The sequence below is a fragment of the Castor canadensis genome, chromosome 3 (genome assembly GCF_047511655.1).
Source record: "Castor canadensis chromosome 3, mCasCan1.hap1v2, whole genome shotgun sequence".
Taxonomy (NCBI): domain Eukaryota; kingdom Metazoa; phylum Chordata; class Mammalia; order Rodentia; family Castoridae; genus Castor; species Castor canadensis.
In genome coordinates this window covers 10,368,461-10,388,833 of record NC_133388.1, presented here as the reverse complement: position 1 = coordinate 10,388,833, position 20,373 = coordinate 10,368,461, and the positions used below count along the sequence as shown (strand labels likewise).

The following is a 20,373-nucleotide window of genomic DNA, read 5'->3' as shown; positions in this document are numbered from 1 at the left end:
GCGTTAAGGGCAACAAATGCTAGCTAGTTTTTTAGGTGTCTTACTTATCCTCACCCCTCCCTTGTGTGCTCTCGCTTTTATCATGTGCTCATAGTCCAATCCCCTTATTGTGTTTGCCCTTGATCTAATGTCCACATATGAGGGAGAACATACGATTTTTGGTTTTTTGAGCCAGGCTAACCTCACTCAGAATGATGTTCTCCAATTCCATCCATTTACCAGCGAATGATAACATTTCGTTCTTCTTCATGGCTGCATAGAATTCCATTGTGTATAGATACCACATTTTCTTAATCCATTCGTCAGTGGTGGGGCATCTTGGCTGTTTCCATAACTTGGCTATTGTGAATAGTGCCGCAATAAACATGGATGTGCAGGTGCCTCTGGAGTAACAGTCTTTTGGGTATATCCCCAAGAGTGGTATTGCTGGATCAAATGGTAGATCGATGTCCAGCTTTTTAAGTAGCCTCCAAATTTTTTTCCAGAGTGGTTGTACTAGTCTACATTCCCACCAACAGTGTAAGAGGGTTCCTTTTTCCCCGCATCCCCGCCAACACCTGTTGGTGGTGGTGTTGCTGATGATGGCTATTCTAACAGGGGTGAGGTGGAATCTTAGTGTGGTTTTAATTTGCATTTCCTTTATTGCTAGAGATGGTGAGCATTTTTTCATGTGTTTTCTGGCCATTTGAATTTCTTGTTTTGAGAAAATTCTGTTTAGTTCACTTGCCCATTTCTTTATTGGTTCATTAGTTTTGGGAGAATATAGTTTTTTAAGTTCCCTGTATATTCTGGTTATCAGTCCTTTGTCTGATGTATAGTTGGCAAATATTTTCTCCCACTCTGTGGGTGTTCTCTTCAGTTTAGAGACCATTTCTTTTGATGAACAGAAGCTTTTTAGTTTTATGAGGTCCCATTTATCTATGCTATCTCTTAGTTGCTGTGCTGCTGGGGTTTTGTTGAGAAAGTTCTTACCTATACCTACTAACTCCAGAGTATTTCCTACTCTTTCTTGTATCAACTTTAGAGTTTGTGGTCTGATATTAAGATCCTTGATCCATTTTGAGTTAATCTTGGTATAGGGTGATATACATGGATCTAGTTTCAGTTTTTTGCAGACTGCTAACCAGTTTTCCCAGCAGTTTTTGTTGAAGAGGCTGCTATTTCTCCATCGTATATTTTTAGCTCCTTTGTCAAAGATAAGTTGCTTATAGTTGTGTGGCTTCATATCTGGGTCCTCTATTCTGTTCCACTGGTCTTCATGTCTGTTTTTGTGCCAGTACCATGCTGTTTTTATTGTTATTGCTTTGTAATATAGTTTGAAGTCAGGTATTGTGATACCTCCTGCATTGTTCTTTTGACTGAGTATTGCCTTGGCTATTCGTGGCCTCTTGTGTTTCCATATAAATTTCACGGTAGATTTTTCGATCTCTTTAATGAATGTCATTGGAATTTTGATGGGAATTGCATTAAACATGTAGATTACTTTGGGGAGTATCGACATTTTTACTATGTTGATTCTACCAATCCATGAGCATGGGAGATCTCTCCACTTTCTATAGTCTTCCTCAATCTCTTTCTTCAGAAGTGTATAGTTTTCCTTGTAGAGGTCATTACATCTTTTGTTAGGTTTACACCTAGGTATTTGATTTTGTTTGAGGCTATTGTAAATGGAATTGTTTTCATACATTCTTTTTCCGTTTGCTCATTGTTAGTGTATAGAAATGCTAATGATTTTTCTATGTTGATTTTATATCCTGCTACCTTGCTATAGCTATTGATGATGTCTAGAAGCTTCTGAGTAGAGGTTTTTGGGTCTTTAAGGTATAGGATCATGTCATCTGCAAATAGGGATATTTTGACAGTTTCTTTACCTATTTGTATTCCTTTTATTTCTTCTTCTTGCCTAATTGCTCTGGCTAGGAATTCCAGTACTATGTTGAATAGGAGTGGAGATAGTGGGCATCCTTGTCTGGTTCCTGATTTTAGAGGGAATGGTTTTAATTTTTCTCCATTAAGTAGTCTTTAAAAGTTGAAAAGTGTATAAGAACATTAGGAGGTATGGTGGTGCACTTCTGTAAACCTACCAGTTAAGAGGCTGAGATAGGAGCATTGCAAGTTTGAGGCCAGCCTGAACTACGTAGTGAGTTCCAGACTAGCCTGGGTTACATAGTGAGACCCTGTTTAAAAAAAAAAAAAAAAGAGGAAAAGGCACAAAGACAAATTATAGTATTTGAACTAATTTTTATCATTTCTGGTGTTCTTCATTCTTTTCTGCAGGACTGGATTGCATTTTATATAATTTCTCTTTAGCCTGAAGAACTCCTTCATCATTTCATATAGGACAGCTCTCCTGGTGAGGAATGCTCTCAGGTTTTGTTAATCTACAGGTAGCTTTATATTCATTCATGGAAGCATTTTGCTGGGTGTAGAATTCTGGATTGAACCCATCTCGTCCAGTGCTTTGAAGACGTTCCTTTTGCTTCCAGACTCCAGCTGTTAATAAGCTTGTTCTCCCCTGTGTGTGATATGTTGTTTCTCTCTTGCTGATTTCAGTATTTCCTTGTTATGTTTGGTATTCAGCCTTTTGACTATGATGACCTTGAGGTCAGCTTCATTGCATTTATTTTGCTTGATCTTTGATTAACATTTTGTAATTGTACATTTCTGTCCATCAAGACTGCAATATTTGGGCCACTCTTTTCCAGGTTTTTTCCCTGCCCCATTCTCTTTCTTGCTTCTTCTTTTATTCTAATTAAATATGTGTTACACTGTTTCACATAATCTAAGAACTCTCCAAGGCTTTGTTCATTCTTTAAAATTCTTTCTTCCTGTGTTCTTTCCCGTGGGTGCTTTCTTTGCTTCAGGTTTACTTCAGTCTTTCCCCTCTTGTGTCCTTTCAGCTGCCAAATCCATCCAGTGAACTTTCTTATGTAGGAAATCGTAATTTTTAGTTCTAGAATTTCCATTTGGTTCATTTTAGAATTGTTCCTAGTCTGCTGAGCTTTCTCATTTCTTTATGGAAATTTTCATTCATTGAAAAATGAATGACTTATTTAGGACAGTCATAATATCTGTTTTAAATCCCTCATCTATAAGTCCTGGGATTTTGTTCCCTTTGGAGTTAGACTCCAGCTTCTTTTCTTGTCCTTTAAGAATGCTTGCCATTTCTTCATTCTTGGTAGTTTTGAATTGCACCCTGGATATGTGAATGTTAAGCCGTAGAGAGTCAGTATCCTGTTTCTTTTCTCTGATGAGCGTTGTTTCCTTGGTTTTAATAAAGACTTTTCTTATCTGGACTTGAATTGCAAACTACTTCCAGGTCAGCAGCTCCCCTCAGTTCTGATTTTTTTGTTTTGGCTGGAGTACTTGAGTCTGTTCTCTGTGTGTGTGTGTGTGTGTGTGTGTGTGTGTGTGTGTGCACGTGACTTCACAGATGTGTCAGAGATGGGAGCAGACAGGACTTGGGAACCCCCTCTTGCTTTTTTTCCTTCTGGGGTTCCCCCAGTCTCTTCAGCATTTAGTCTCCAGATTCACATTTTTGGTTTTGTTGGACAAAAAGACCTTAGAGTTCCCCACACGGGCCCTCCTCACCACGGTACTCCTACTGATCCCCAGGCTAAATGCCATGGAAAAAGGGAATTCCCTTGTGTAGTTTTCTGTCTTCTTCCACTAAGTGAATGTGAACTCATCTCCACTCCTGAGTGTGAGCTGCAACACAGTCTGAGCCAGGTCTCCACCAAAGTCTGTATGTTTCTGTTCACTTTCCAGTACTTTCACATTGTTGTTTTCTATATTACTTCTGGACTTATAATTGCTTTCTATATGGGGGTAGGGAGTCTCCTGGGGATAGTAGGTTTCAGTAGGTTAAGGCCTCTCATGCCTGGAAACTGAAGTGACTCCATGATGCTTCCATCTCAGTTGGGAGAGGCAGAGAATAAACAAGCCAAGGAGACAATTGTAGCTTGTTGTACATGCTGTGAAGCAAGTAAGGCCAGTGAGCTAGAAAGTAACCACTTTAGGTAAGGTGTTTGGAAAGGCTTTCTAAAGAACTCTACTTTGACTTGAGACTTAGAAGAAGAATTTGGTCATGCAAAGAGCTGGCAGAAAAATGTTCCAAGCAAAGGCAACAGCAGATTCAAATACCTCAAGGACAGGGAGGGGCGAGTCTGGCTGGAGAGGGGAGTGAAGAGAAGAACCGTCTGCAATGAGATGGAGAGGTGAGGAGGGTCCTGTAGAGCTTTGTGGAGCCAGATGAGGACTTGGAATTGTGGTTCTGGATATGCAAAGGTGGCCACTGTAGCTGTGAGCATATGCTTACCAAGTAGATTTGATCACTAAAGCTTTGTCCTTCAGAGTCTCAAAGGATGGGTAGTGTGGCTTTATAACTATATGACCCACCTGTCAGTTAGCATTGTTGGAATAAAAGCTGGAAGACCAGGCAGAATGGATTTCTGCAATATGGGGAAGTTGAAGTAGACAAATTCAAACACTACTTCCACTTCTCAGGTTCTCTGAAGTCATGGAAAAGGAAATAAGCCAACCTACCTGTAGAAAACATGATGTCAGTTGAGACCACAGTCTCAGCTTGAGAGCACGGACGGGAGAATGAGATGACTCTAGTAGAACAGAGCTGAAGTTCTGGGTAGCAAACAATTTCCCATGATTCTGTGTACAGGCAGTCTTGTTTGGTTTGTAAATGGTATTATGTTCAGGCAGCATGCTAGCATGTGTTTATAGATCTGTTTGCTCTGGGAATGTTTAAAACTTATGTGACCCTTCCCTTTGGTGTAGATGACAGCGCGTCTGCCGCAAGCAGCATGGAGGTATCAGACCGCATTGCCTCTTTGGAACAGCGCGTCCAGATGCAGGAAGATGACATCCAACTGCTCAAGTCTGCGCTGGCTGACGTGGTGCGGCGGCTGAACATCACTGAGGAGCAGCAGGCCGTGCTTAATAGGAAAGGACCTACCAAAGGTGGGCATTGTGCAGGGTCAAGGACAAGCCAGTCTCCTCAAAGATTTGTGCTCTCAACAATGCACTACACCTTAATATTGACACAGAATCACAATAAAACAATCTTAGCCCTGCCAAAGCAGTAACACAAAATGTGGTGATTGTTTTTGGTCTGATGTTGGTGAATGTGCTGCCCAGGGTGTGTACATTTGTTGGTTATCATTAAACGCTCTTTGAGACAAGATGAGGGCTATCCAGACAGACCCCGAGAGCTGTGTTGATCAAGATTCTCTGGCAGAAAGAACCATGGTGCTTCAGGCCCCCTATGGAAGCTGCACCACTACCAAACCCGGCTGATAATGCTCATCTTCTCCTGTGTCCTCTGTGTACACTGTCACTGAGCTCAGCATAGCACACAGCAGCTCAGGTGTCACAAGTGAGGTCCTCAGCCAGTCTGGACACGGAGGGGCAGCCCTTCCTTTGAGGAGCTCTGAGTCCTGAAGGTAGAGCTAACTTGCCCCTCCTGGCTGACAAGCTGCTCCTCTTTTTGAGGCCACAGAGATCTGTACCAAAGGATTTCTAGTAAATTTAAGCCATCGTTTTATGCCCCCAGGGCTCCTGGGAATGATACATAAAAAAGCAATACTCGTGCTAAGTAATTTTATACTGACTCTCTTCTTAAAATTTTGGAAATCAAACACCTTATAAAAGTCCCCCCATCACACACACATTAATCAGGAGTGTGATGTCTGCATTTGTGTGGAATTGCTCATCTTTTACCAGGAACGTTTGTCTGTGTGCTGTCTCATCTCGGCCGCAAAATTCCTCTGGTTAAAACATTTTGAGATTGCAGCATGTAGATGTCCCTTTTTGTTTGGATTTTCCTTGGAGTCAGGAGAAGACTGTCAAACACTGCACGTTCAGTTCTTTCTCAAGTGCTCGGCTGTATTTTCACACATCTGTGGGAAGAAACCTATTTCTTTGTCCTTTTGGGTAGTCATGAGCAGCTCCGTGTGAGATACACATGCGTGGCCAATGTCTCTATTTTGAATAATCCTTTTAAGTAATCTTTTTCTCCTTTTAAATTGCAAAGTGATTAGGGCTTTTTAAATAGAAACCAGGTCATTTTAGGTATTCTTGACCTACTCAGCTTTCCAAAAATAAATCTGATGACTACTGTATCCCAAGGGGTGCATTTGAAGTGTCTGGCTTACATGAAGCTTCAGACTTCTAAAGTGGGGAAAATGGTATAAAGGGTTTGTCTCAGGTTTTCGTGTCTTGATTATTAGTGAAATTTGATTTCTATAAAACTTCTAAGAGAAATGACTTTTTCATGGCTTTCTGATATTTCGTTTTGAACTTTTTTCATAAGTGAAAATGAATTAAGACATGGACGCCTGAACATCATCACAAGAAGTAGAAGGAAGACCCCAAGAAAGTGAACAAGGGGTGTGGTAGCCCCCCTCCCCTTGCCAGTTGGAGCAGCCATGCTTCTCCCTCTCCATGCAGCTGATTGGGGTGGCTGTTCTACACCGGAAGCTCTGAGTGCTGTGGCTGTGAAGTTTAGAGAGCCACCCTCAGTCTGGACAGCTGACAGACACTCTGTAGTTGTGGTTTAGGAACACCTCCTTTAGGTTTTAAGAGGCCACATCATTATAGGTTCAGTAATGGGCAGAGGAGAAGTGTTTCAGATTCCAGATTTATTTTTTTTAGATTTTGGAATATTTGTGTATACATAACAAAATATCTTGGGGATGAGGTCCAAAATTCATTTATTTTCATATATACCTTTTACACATACCCTGAAGGTAACTGTTACTGTAAGAAATACTGAGATAATTCATAAAAGAGAAAAGGTTTATTTTGGCTACCATTTTGGAGGTTTCCATCCACTATTGGTTTGTCAGTGTTGCCTTGGGTCCATGGTAAAGCAGCACACCATGGCAGCCGCTCACAGCAAATCTGCTTACCTCATACCTGGTGCTGGGCTCCACTCCTCCCTACAAGGGCATGTCTCCAATGACCGGCCTCACCTCCACCATTTAGGGGTCACCTCTTAAATTTCCACTATCTCCCAATAGCACCAAGCTGGGCCTTTGTGGGGATAGTCCATATCCAAACAATACTAGTAATTTTAATATGGTATTTTTGTATGCCTGTAGCCTGTCATGCAAAGTCAGGTATGGAATTTTCTATATAGTATCATGTCAGTTCTCAAAAAGTTTCAGATTCTGGAGCATCATACATTTTCGATAAGGATGCATAACCTGTATTGTTAGTATCATTTATAATAGTTTAGCTTTCTGTTCTGATACAGATTTGATACCTGGCATTCTAATTTTTAAATATTAAGTGATCCCCTTCTGGTGTTACTTGTAGAAGCTTAGGGCTCAGTGTTTGGGCCATCAGGTGTACATCTTTGTGCTGTTAACATCAGGGATGGTTGTGCTGCAAAAGGCAGGCTGTCTTAGAGCACAGTGAGCATTCAGAGTGTTCGTTAGTGCCTGACAAGTGTCCTTCTTTGTGCTGTGACTGTTCCTGTTCATTAGACTGCAGTCAACATTCACTAGCTTCAGTATTTCCCTTGAGCCCATAGATATTAATTTGGATCAAATGAACAACTTGTCTCTCAGATATACTCAACTGAAGAATTTGTCACTGGATATTTGTACTAAAACCAAGTCAAAGCATTTTATTGGTTAACAGGAAATTGTCCTGATATTTGCAGAGAAAGGAAACATTAGTTAACAGGAACTTGTTCTGCTGTCTGTAGAAAATGGGAATTGAGAGCATCATTTCTAGTCTGATCTCACGATGGATATCCAGCAACCTCCTCTCCTAATCACTTTGCTTTACAGTTGTTCCAAATACCCACAAACTGCTGGCATACTTCATACCAGAAACTGAGATGCCGGCCACAGAATGGGCCCAGGTTCCAGTCATAGCAATAGCTGTGTTCTCTGTCCCTTTACAAAGACCACAAGAACAGAAGATGAAGCCACATTTTCAGGGATCACTGGATTCAGGGAATGTGGGATTTGTGCTAAAAAGATTCCTTCCAAAGAGAGACCACTATATTTGGCAGTTGCTGTGAGCACATCTCCATGAATGGCCGGCCATCTTTGCACTGTGTCATAGCATCTACTTTAGGATGGTCAGGAACCAAGAATGACAAGTCATGCTGGTTCAAGGAACTGATGGCGGGAAGGTTTGAAGTGCCGATGGTTACAGGCTGCAGTGTATCATGAAATACACACCTACTCATTGGGAGAGGTGTAATGAAAATCTTCTGAAAAAAACCACTAAAAAATAAAGTTGAATTTGACCCACAGGGGTTGGTCCTAGTTGAATAGCTTTGACCTATGGGGACAAATCATTCCATTGATTCAATAATTCCTTCCCACCACAGTACTTCACTTACTTGAAGAAAGGTATTGCTGACTTCTAAGCTTTGACCACTTCATCATTCTTTGTGCAACTTAACTAGTATGACATTGAGCACCATGGTCTCTGGAAAATGATTCACCAACAGACTGAGTTCAGAGCTGCCTGAGACAGCAGAAAGATGCTGGCCACCCAGTGATGTGCTTCACCACTGGACACATGGGCCACTTAGAGGAAAGGGTGTCCCACGCTCTTCTTTTCTGGACATCAAGTTCTTGGCCCTGAGATTGGCCCACGTGCACTCGTTTTCCAGCTCTTCCTGGTGGATACTGCCCTGGGTCTTAGGGTTTACTGAGTATCTGTGTAAGCTCCCAGGCCTTTCTCCTTTGCCTTTAGCAGTTGTTTAAGATAGGAAGGACCAATTGCCATGTCACACATCTTAACTGTACAGAACAAACCTCAACCCGCAAAGCTAGCTTTGCTCATGTTCCATTTACTTTCGGATGGAACTTTTTGGCATGTTTCAGTTTTGCTGAGTGTAGGTTCTGGTACACTGGAGGAAAGAGAATCAAATCATTCATGGAGGCATATACTCTTCAAATTCCTGCTAATATTAAAGTTTCTCAGAGCTGTGATTGGACCAGGGCCATACTCAGTGGTAGCAGAATGCAGTAAACAGACCTCCTTTGGTGTTGCTGTTGTGAGTGTAAACAGAAAAATTCCTGCTGAATGAAGGAGTTCATTACAACATTGTACACAATGGAGACAAATTGGATGGAAAACAACAGGGGAACAAGCAAGTGGGGCATGGCCAGAAAATTATGGTAATTACGTATGATTAAATCCTGTGTAGTCCTTAAAAACGTTTGTGTTGCAGCTGGGTGTAGCGGCTCATGCCTGTAATCCCAGAACTTGGGAGGCTGGGCAGGAGGATCATTTGTTCAAGACCAGCCTGGGTCTTGAACATAGCGAGACCCTGCATGGAAAACAGAAAAAAGTTTGTGTTAATGTCAACAAGAAGGAAAATGTTTATGTGTTACATTGAGTCAAAAGCAGGACATAAAACTGTATAGATCATGTTCTTTGAGCTACAAAGAAGAAATTGATACAAAGAAGACTAGAATGAAATATACCAAAAGTTAACAGTAGAATTTTTTTCTGAGTAGGGATCACAGTTTTTTCTTTTTTATACTTTTAGTTTGATTCCAAATCTTCTCTGTTGTATATTCCTTAGTAAAAATCATTTCTTTCTTACTATTGAATCTGAGGTCAGCAGCAAGGCTTGTGGTGAGTGTCAGGAGACCAGAGGTCATTCACATGTGTCCCAGGAAGACGGGGAGCATGGCTGGGAGGTCGCTGAGTAACAGGTCCACTGGGTGCACGCACAGCGGATTTCCATTCCAGGGCCAGAAGCTTGCATGTAAAATGTGGATTGAAATACAGCCACTGGCCCATGGAGCTGGGCTACCTATTTAGTCACACAGCAACCAGCTACTAGGTCATGTTTCTTTTTCAAAATTTTGCTTGTTTGCTCAGATTGCACTTAAGCAGTTTGTCTTTTTTAAATACCTTAATGGACCCTTTGTAAACTTTTTTATTGGTTCTATCAACTAGTGGGTTCATTAATTAATTATATTAGTATAAACAATGTTTATATATGTATTCATAATTATATAAATATAGAGAATAACTATATAGAGAGAATTATGTTAATTTTACAAAGATAATTGTATTAAAAGCTCCGTTAACTAATATGTCAGAGACTTACTAAATACAACCCAAAAGGCTTCTGTTGAAAAGACGTTTAAGCCAGTCAGCCCTGCCATTTCTAGACTCTGAAGCCCTCTGGCCTCGGCTCTCTACCCCCACAGCCACTGTCACCAGATAACTAAGGATAATCTGTGAGGAGCTTGACCTAGCTTGCACTAACCCTGATCTCACAGCAGCACTTGTAGCCTCCATCTGTCACATCCACTTCCCAGTTGGCTAAGTGCTGGGTTTGATGATAGGCACTCTGAACATCCCAGCACCTCTCGCCTCTCCGCAGCTGCCTGTTACAGGCACCATTACCTGCTTCACAGATTAGAAGGCAGGCCCCAGGAGGCTGGGTGATCTGCCCCAGGTTCCACAGCTGCCTGGGACAAACCTGGGACAGGACCTTGGGGCCTGGCTGAGCTATTTCTGCCACCCACCTGCTTCCCTGAGCATGTCCCCTAGCAGTGTTACTTAAGTTAGCATTATTTAAAGAAATGAATTGCTGTATGACTTGAAATAAGCTTTTTCCAAGGTTTAATTGGATTTGCAAAGTATTCCAAATACAATAGGTCACATTCAGCACATCCTTGTATAGAGGACTATGCTATGATCTCTTCTTAGATTCTGTTTGATAGAAATTTAACAAATTAAAAATTATAAGGTCTTTGCCTTCAGTGAAATTAGTGAATAATTATAACTTAGTTCTTTATTCTGGTAAACTAGAATTAAGGAGAAAATGGCCTTTTTTTTTTCTCTTACTCTTGTCTACTACACATTCTCCCTATCTTTCTCCTTAAATGCTGGTGAATTACAGGGGAAAAGAAAACTTTACTCTTTTGCTCTGTTAGAGTTTCTTTTGCTTTTCTTGTTAATCACCCTCCTCGGTTTAGATAGGTATTCTGTAGTGATTTATGGAAAAAGTTTAGTAGATGTTTTCAGCTTTTCAGAGGTAAAGATTGTTTTTAAATTTAGCCATATGAAAATGTTCAAATGTATACCTGCCTTAATCATTCATCAATACATGGCCAGTTCTTTATTCCTTACTCCCCATTCTTCTTCACCCTGTATTAGATCACTTTAAAACAAATCCATGACATTGTGTAATTTTTTCCGTAGTGTGTACTTCTTAGATAAAGGGCTCTTTTTAAAGAATAGAATGCCATCATTATGCTTAAAATTGATGACTTCTTATCATCTAAAAACAAGTCAGCATTCAGATATCCTTAATTGTCTAACAAATCAATTTTAATTGCAGTTTTGTTGAGAAATAATTCACATCCTAAAATTCACCCTTTTAAAGTCTACAGTTCATTGGTTTTTAATACATTACCAATATTGTAAACTCATTACCGCTAGCTAATTTCAGAAACTTGTCATCATCCAAAAAGAAATCCCATCCCTGTTAGCTGTCATTTCTGGTGGCTTCCCCCTCCCCCTCAGCCATTGGCAACCACTAATCTGTGTCTGCGGATTTGCTGGCCTGCAGGTTCTCTGTAAACTGACTCACGCAATCTAGTCTCTCACCACTGCCGTCTCTCGCTAGCATAGCATTTTCCAAAGGCACCCATGTTGTAGCATGCATAGTTCCTTTGTATTGCCGGATGGTAATCCGATACATGTGACACTGTGGTCATTCATTCATCATTGCTGGGCAGTTAGGTTGCTACGAAATTGCTTTATGAGCTCAGTTGTTTAATGTGTTCCCCTACCTCTTTCCATTATGTTGAATTCTCAATGTTACAGAATTCTTGCACCACTGAACCCATGCCTTAGGAGTCAAATTAAAAACATGGTACCATGGACAGCCTTATCTGCCTGCGGAACAATATATTAAAACTCATATGCATTTTGATTTGTTTGTGGTTTTTTTCTTTTTTTTTTTCTTCATAAGTGCATACAATGTTTGAGTCATTTCTCCCCCCTCCCCCCAACTCCTCCCTTACAACCTATCCCGCCCCCTCCCTCTCCCCCCGCCATACCCGGCAGAAACTATTTTACCCTTATCTCTAATTTTGTTCAAGAGAGACTATAAGCAATAATGGGAAGGAACAAGGGTTTTTGCTAGTTGAGATAAGGATAGCTATACAGGGAGTTGACTCGCATTGATTTCCTGTGCATGTGTGTTACCTTCTAGGTTAATTCTTGATCTAACCTTTTCTCTAGCTCCTGGTCCCCTTTTCCTATTGGCCTCAGTTGCTTTAAAGTATCTGCTTTAGTTTCTCTGCGTTGAGGGCAACAAATGCTAGCTAGTTTTTGAAGTGTCTTACCTATCCTCATATCTCCCTTGTGTGCTCTCACTTTATCATGTGATCAAAGTTCAGTCCCCTTGTTGTGTTTGCCCTTGATCTAATGTCTGCATATGAGGGAGAGCATATGATTTTTGGTCCTTTGGGCCAGGCTAACCTCACTCAGAATGATGTTCTCCAATTCCATCCATTTACCAGCGAATGATAACATTTCGTTCTTCTTCATGGCTGCATAAAATTCCATTGTGTATAAATACCACATTTTCTTGATCCATTTGTCAGTGATGGGGCATCTTGGCTGTTTCCATAACTTGGCTATTGTGAATAGTGCTGCAATAAACATGGGTGTGCAGGTGCCTCTGGAATAATCTGTGTCACATTCTTTTGGTTATATCCCCAAGAGTAGTATTGCTGGATCAAATGGTAGATCAACATTTAGCTTTTTAAAAGTAGCCTCCAATTTTTTTCCAGAGTGGTTGTGCTAGTTTACATTCCCACCAGCAATGTAAGAGGGTTCCTTTATCCCCACATCCTCGCCAACACCTGTTATTAGTGGTGTTGCTAATGATGGCTATTCTAACAGGGGTGAGGTGGAATCTTAGTGTGGTTTTAATTTGCATTTCCTTTATTGCTAGAGATGGTGAGCATTTTTTCATGTGTTTTTTGGCCATTTGGATTTCTTCTTTTGAGAAAGTTCTGTTTAGTTAGCTTGCCCATTTCTTTATTGGTTCATTAATTTTGGAAGAATTTAGTTTTTTAAGTTCCCTATATATTCTGGTTATCAGTCCTTTGTCTGATGTATAGCTGGCAAATATTTTCTCCTACTCTGTGGGTGTTCTCTTCAGTTTAGAGACCATTTCTTTTGTTGAGCAGAAGCTTTTTAGTTTTATGAAGTCCCATTTATCTATGCTATGTCTTGGTTGTTGTGCTGCTGGGGTTCCATTGAGAGAAAGTTCTTACCTATACCAATTAATTCCAGAGTATTTCCTACTCTTTCCTGCATCAACTTTAGAGTTTGTGGTCTGATATTAAGATCCTTGATCCATTTTGAGTTAATCTTGGTATAGGGTGATATACATGGATCTAGTTTCAGTTTTTTGCAGACTGCTAACCAGTTTTCCCAGCAGTTTTTGTTGAAGAGGCTGTCTTTTCTCCATTATATTTTTAGCTCTTTTGTCAAAGACAAGTTGGTTATAGTTGTGTGGCTTCATATCTGGTCCTCTATTCTGTTCCACTGGTCTTCATGTCTGTTTTTGTGCCAGTACCACCCCTGCATCCCTGGGATGAAGCCTACCTGGTCGTGGTGAATAATCTTTTTGATGTGTTGCTGAATTCGGTTTGCCATTATTTTGTTGAGGATTTTTGCGTCAATGTTCATTAAGGAGATTGGCCTATAGTTCTGCTTTTTGGAGGTGTCTTTGCCTGGTTTTGGGATAAGTGTAATACTGGCTTCATAAAATGTGTTTGGCAGTTTTCCTTCCCTTTCTATTTCGTGGAACAGTTTAAGGAGGGTTGGTATCCGTTCTTCTTTAAAGGTCTGATAGAATTCAGCAGAGAATCCATCAGGTCCTGGACTTTTCTTTTTGGGGAGACTCTTGATTGCTGCTTCAATTTCATTTTGTGTTATAGATCTATTCAGGTGATTAATTTCCTCTTGGTTCATTTTGGATGGTCATATGTATCTAGAAATCTGTCCATTTCTTTAAGATTTTCAAATTTATTTGAATATAGTTTCTCTAAGTAGTCTCTGATGATTTCCTGGACTTCCATGGTGTTTGTTGTTATCTCCCCTTTTGCATTCCTGATTCTACTAATTTGGGTTTTTTTCTCTCCTCATTTTAGTCAGGTCTGCCAGGGGTCTATCGATCTTGTTTATTTTTTCAAAGATCCAACTTTTTGTTTCATTAATTCTTTGTATGGTTTTTTTGGTTTCTATTTTGTTGATTTCAGCTCTTATTTTTATTATTTCTCTGCTTCTATTTTTTTCAGGATTTGCTTGTTCTTGTTTTTCTAGGAGTTTGAGATGTATCATTAGGTAATTGATTTGGGATCTTTCAGTCTTTTTAATATATGCACTCATGGCTATAAACTTTCCTCTCAGGACTACCTTTGCTGTGTCCCATAGGTTCTGGTAGGTTGTGTTTTCATTTTCATTGACTTCCAGGAACTTTTTAATTTCCTCTTTTATTTCATCAATGACCCATGTTCATTAAGTAATGAGTTATTCAGTTCCAGCTGTTTGCATGTTTTTTGTCTTTACTTTTGTTGTTGATTTCTAGTTTTATTGCATTGTGATTAGATAGTATGCATGGTATAATTTCTATTTTCTTATATTTGCTGAGGCTTGCTTTGTGCCCTAGGATATGATCTATTTTGGAGAAAGTTCCATGGGCTGCTGAGAAGAATGTATATTGTGTAGAAGTTGGATGAAATGTTCTGTAGACATCAAGTAGGTCCATTTGATCTTATATATTTTAGATCTTGGATTTCTTTATTGAGTTTTTGTTTGGATGACCTATCTATTGATGATAATGGAGTGTTAAAGTCTCCCACAACCACTGTTTGGCGTTTATATATGCTTTTAGGTCTTTCAGGGTATGTTTGATGAAATTGGGTGCGTTGACATTGGGTGCATACAGGTTGATAATTGTTATTTCCTTTTGGTCTATTTCCCCTTTTATTAGTATGGAATGTCCTTCTTTATCTCATTTGATCAATGTAGGTTTGAAGTCTACTTTGTCAGAGATAAGTATTGCTACTCCTGCCTGTTTTCGGGGGCCATTGGCTTGGTAAGTCTTCTTCCAGCCTTTTATCCTAAACCTATGCTTATTTCTGTTGGTGAGATGGGTCTCCTGTAAGCAACAAATTGTTGGATCTTACTTTTTAATCCATTTCGTCAAGCGGTGCCTTTTGATGGGGGAATTAAGTCTGTTAACATTTAGCGTTAGTACTGATAGGTATGTGGTGATTCCTGTCATTTAGTTGTCTTAGTTGTGTGAAGGTTTGATTGTGTGTACCTAAGTTGAGGTTACTCTCTACTTTCTTGCTTTTTCTTTTCCTGTAGTTTGGTGCTGCCTGTCTTTTCATGGTTAAGTTGGGTGTCACTTTCTATGTGCAGAATCCCTTGAAGAATCCTTTGTAGTGGTGGCTTTGTGGTCACATATTGTTTTAGTTTCTGCTTATCATGGAAGACTTTTATTGGTCCATCTATTTTGAATGATAGTTTTGCTGGGTAGAGTATCCTGGGATTGAAGTTATTTTCATTCGGTGCCCGGAAGATCTCACCCCACGCTCTTCTTGCTTTTAATGTTTCTGTTGAGAAGTCTGCTGTGATTTTGATGGGTTTACCTTTGTATGTTAGTTGTTTTTTTCTCTCTTACAGCCTTCAATATTCTTTCCCGAGTTTCTGAACTTGTTGTTTCAATGATGATATGCCGTGGGGTAGTTCTATTTTGATCTGGTCTGTTTGGTGTTCTGGAGGCCTCTTGCATCTGTATGGGAATAGCTTTCTCTAGATTTGGGAAATTTTCCGTTATTATTTTGTTAAATATATTACACATTCCCTTCGCTTGCACCTCTTCTCCTTCTTCGATGCCCATGATTCTCAAGTTTGGTCTTTTGATGGAGTCGGTGAGTTCTTGCATTTTCTTTTCACAGGTCTTGAGTTATTTAATTGATAGTTCTTCAGTTTTTCCTTTAATTACCATTTCATCTTCAAGTTCTGAGATTCTGTCTTCTGTTTGTTCTATTCTGCTGGATTGGCCTTCCGTTTTGTTTTGTAGTTCTGTTTCGTTCTTTTTTCTGAGGTTTTCCATATCCTGGCTCTTTTCTTCTTTAATGTTGTCTGTTTTTGTCCTGAGTTCTTTTATCTGTTTATTCATCGTGTTCTCTCTTTCACTTTGGTGTTTATACAGTGCTTCTATGGTGTCCTTTATTTCTTTTTTTGTTTTTTCAAATTCTCTATTTTTGTTGTCTTGGAATTTCTTGAGTGTCTCCTGTACATTTTGGTTGACCCTATCCAGTATCATCTGTATAAAATTCTCATTGAGTACTTGTAGTATGTCTTCTTTTAAATTATTCTTGTGGGCTTCATTGGGTCCTTTGGCATAGTTTATCTTCATTTTGTTGGAGTCTGGATCTGAGTACCTGTTTTCTTCATTCCCCTCTGGTTCCTGTACTAATTTTTTGCTGTGGGGAAACTGGTTTCCCTGTTTTTTCTGTCTTCCCGTCATTGTCTTTGGTGTTGTTACTAAGGGATTGTGGTGTGGCTCAAGGGGTAGAGTGCCTGCCTGGTGTTGTTACTGTCCCTGTACTGGTCTGCATCTTCCCAAGCCGTCTGGGCGCTGGCGACTGGCGGCCCGGGGGCCCTCCTGGTTTCTCCATTTAACGTGAAGTGGAGATTCTCTGCGCCAGCTGGAGGTGTGGAAGGGTCAAAGTTATGCCTTTTCTCAGTGATTATGCCTGCAAAATGTGTCTCCAGTGTCTCTCCAAGATTTCACTATAGGAGGCTCACTTTCTGCTTCCTCCCTCTAGCCGCCATCTTGGAATCGTCTCTCAGGTTTGGTCTTTTGATGAAGTCGATGAATTCTTGCATTTTCTTTTCACAGGTCTTGAGTTGTTTAACTAATAGTTCTTCGGTTTTTCCTTTAATTACCATTTCATCTTTGAGTTCTGAGATTCTGTCTTCTGTTTGTTCTATTGTGCTGGATTGGCCTTCCATTTTGTTTTGCAATTCTGTTTCATTCTTTTTTCTGAGGTTTTCCATATCCTGGGTCGTTTCCTCTTTAATGTTGTCTATTTTGTCCTGAGTTCATTTATCTCTTTATTAGTTGTGTTCTTTGTTTCACTTTGGTGTTTATACAGTGCTTCTATGGTTTCCTTTATTTCTTCTTATGCTTTTTCAAGTTCTCTGTTTTTGTTTTCTTGGAATTTCTTGAGTGTCTCCTGTACATTTTGGTTGACCCTATCCAGTATCATCTCTACAAAATTCTCATTGAGTACCTGTCGTATGTCTTCTTTTAAATTATTTTTGTGGGCTTCATTGGGTTCTTTGGCATAGTTTATCTTCATTTTGTTGGAGTCTGGATCTGAGTATCTGTTTTCTTCATTTCCCTCTGGTTCCTGTACTAATATTTTGCTGTGGGGAAACTGGTTTCCCTGGTTTTTTTTGTCTTCCCGTCATTGCCTTTGTTGTTGTTATTGTTCCTGTACTGTGTGCAATTAAGTATTTTCTAGCTTGTAATATTAGCACTTGTGGTGCGCATCTTCCCAAGCCATCTGGGCATTGGCATCTGGCAGCGGTGCAGGGGCCCTCCTGGTTTCTCCATTTAACATGAAGTAGAGATGCTCTGCACAGGCTGGAGGTATGGAGGAGTCAAAGTTTTGCCCTTCTCGGTGGTTTTTCCTGTAAGGTGTATCTCCAGTGTCTCTCCAAGATTTTACTTTAGGAAGCATGCTTTCTGCTTCCTCCCTCTAGCCTCCATCTTGGAATTCCTCTGTATTTACCGTGAACGTGTTTGTGTGCAAGTGAGCAAGGAGCTGAAGCTGACATGTGAAGCAATCTCATATGCATTTTGATTTGTTTTAGCAGTACTGGGATTTGAACTCAGGGCCTCACCTCATGCTTGCTAGGCAGGTGCTGTACCAGTTGAGCCATTCTGCTAGTCCATTTTGATAATTTTTAAATCTCTTAAAAATGGTGTTAGTCTGGAGGCATGGTTCAAGCTATAGAGCACCTGCCTTGCAAGCACAAAGTTCTGAGTTCAAATTCTAGTTCTGCCAAAAAATATAATAAAAAATACTTTTTAAAATGGTGTTAGCTGGGTGCCAGTGACTCATGCCGATAATCCTAGGTACATGGGAGGCTGATTCTGGGAAGATTGTGGTTTGAGGGCATCCCAAGCAGGTAGTTCAAAAGACCCCATCTCAAACAATTGCCTATCATCCAGCCTCACAAGTGGCTGAGATCAGTTGGATTTGATCTAGGTCATCAGTTGAACCTGATGTTCCAGGTCATTCCTGGCAAAAGTTTGTGAGACCCCCATCTCAATGGAAAAAAAAAAGCTGGGCATGGTGGCTCACACCTGTCATCCCAACTAGTACAGGAAGTTTTAATTAGGAGGCCTGCAGTCCAGACCACCCTGAGAAAAAGTGAGATCCTATCTCAAAAATAACCAGAGCAAAAAGGGCTGGAGCTGTGGTAAAGTATCTACCTCATAAGCATGAAGTCCTGAGTCCAAATCCCTAAGTTCAAACCCCAGTACTACCAAAACAAAACAAATAAAGGCATAGCAAGAGTTGAGTTTTTTGTCTGCTGTGGATTTTCAGATTTCTTGCACGGTAGATACTAGGCAGCATCCTACGTTGTCCTGTGCTCATTCTCCTCTGGGGTGTGTCCTGGAGGCATGGCAGCATGGGGGGATCTTCTCTCCTTTTACATCTCACATTGCTCTGTGTGAGGTTGGGCTCTTTGCTCATCTAATCCCTGTATGGTCTTTCCTTTCACAAATACATGCTACAGTGTGCAGCCCTGTGAGTAGTGCATTTTGTATTTTGCCAGGATATCTTGAGGATAGAGGTGGGGTTGTTGGACCAGAGGACAAATGCAAGCTCAGCATGGTGGTGCATGCCTGTAATCCAAGCCCTTGGGAGACTGAGGCAGGAGGATTAAAAATTTGATGTCAACCTGGGCAACATAGTGAGTTCCAGGCCAGCCTGGGCTACATAGCAAGACCCTGTCGCAAACAAAAAAATAACAACAAAAAAAGAGAAAGAGAGGACAAACACATCTATAATTTTGGTAGATGTTGGTGATGGTGGTGATATGAGTCTTCCCTAGCACTTAGGCAATTGTCTATCTTGTCTTACAGTTGTACAAAAGTAGGTTTTCTTCTCCAGTTCCAAATGTGAATGTCTTTTCAATTTCAAAGTAGATAATTAAGAATTCTTGATACTTAATGGTCAGACATGCTAAATTACACTTCAGATTTCCACTTGATTACATACATAAACAATCGTATTTTGCATCGGGCCAAAAGCTCACAAAACCGCATCTCAACTAATGGCTGGACATGGTGGCACATGCCTGTCACCTCAACTATGTGGAAAGCATAGGTAGGAGGATCACTGTCTAGCTCAGCCCAGGTAGAAAGCAAGACCGTGTCTCAAAAATAACCAATACAATCTGTTGAAATGATTCCAAGAATGGGGGGAGGGTGCATAAAGGAGAATGATGGAGGGGATGAATTCAACTATGATATATTGTAAGAACTTTTGTAAATGTCGCAATGTCCCCCCAGCACAACAATAATAAATAAATAAATATAAAAGATAAAAATGTATCAAAAATATCTAGTGTAAAAAGGACTGGGGGGTGGCTCAAGTGGCAGTGCACTTGCCAAGCAAGAATGAGGCCAAGTTCAACCCCAGTACCACCAAAATGAAAGAAAGATGAAAGAAAATATTTCACTTGTGGCTTAATTGTGGATGTTTTTCTTCCTGAGATTCTGAATATACCTTGGCATTAGGGATTTTTTCAGTTCCCACACAGTGGAGTCAGATTGAAGGGCATTCCACTCAAGGTGGTTTGTGGAGACTTGGTATCGGGTAGTGTTACTGCCCCAAGAAACTGCTGGCCGAAAATGCTGTATGTATCATTGCAAGCCATGACTTCAGCCTGCCACTCCTCTTCTTTTACTTCCAGGGCTTGGCTGGCAAAATGTGCCCAAGAGGCTCACACAGAGAGGCCAGAGTGCAGGTGTTGCTTACAGAACGCTCTTCTCACAGGCTGAAGGAGCATAGATTTCAGAGGGGAAGATACCTAAGGAACATTGTAGACTACAGCTTTGCCCTTATGGATGACATGCTGCCAGTGGGGAACATAGAGGTCACTGTGCCTCACAGTCATGGGACTCTGCCCTGCACTCTTCTGCCTGTGCTCCTCTGCCTGGGCATGAGTGGAGAAGTTGGAGGAGAGTCTTCCTCCATCTCTCCTGAGGTGTGGGATGCAGCTCGTGGACCCCCTCTGGTCCCTCTC

The 20,373-nt window shown here is 40.6% G+C and overlaps 1 protein-coding gene across 8 annotated transcripts in view; it reads left to right on the top strand.

The window, feature by feature from the left end:
• Positions 1–20,373, top strand: part of Eml1 (EMAP like 1) — a 175,933-nt gene that overhangs the window by 91,863 nt on the left and 63,697 nt on the right. For all 8 annotated transcript variants that reach the window (XM_074067179.1, XM_074067178.1, XM_020176219.2 and 5 more), the window contains exon 2: positions 4,792–4,974. In XM_074067179.1, coding sequence (XP_073923280.1) covers positions 4,792–4,974 — 183 coding nt within the window. The remainder of the gene's footprint in view (positions 1–4,791; positions 4,975–20,373) is intronic.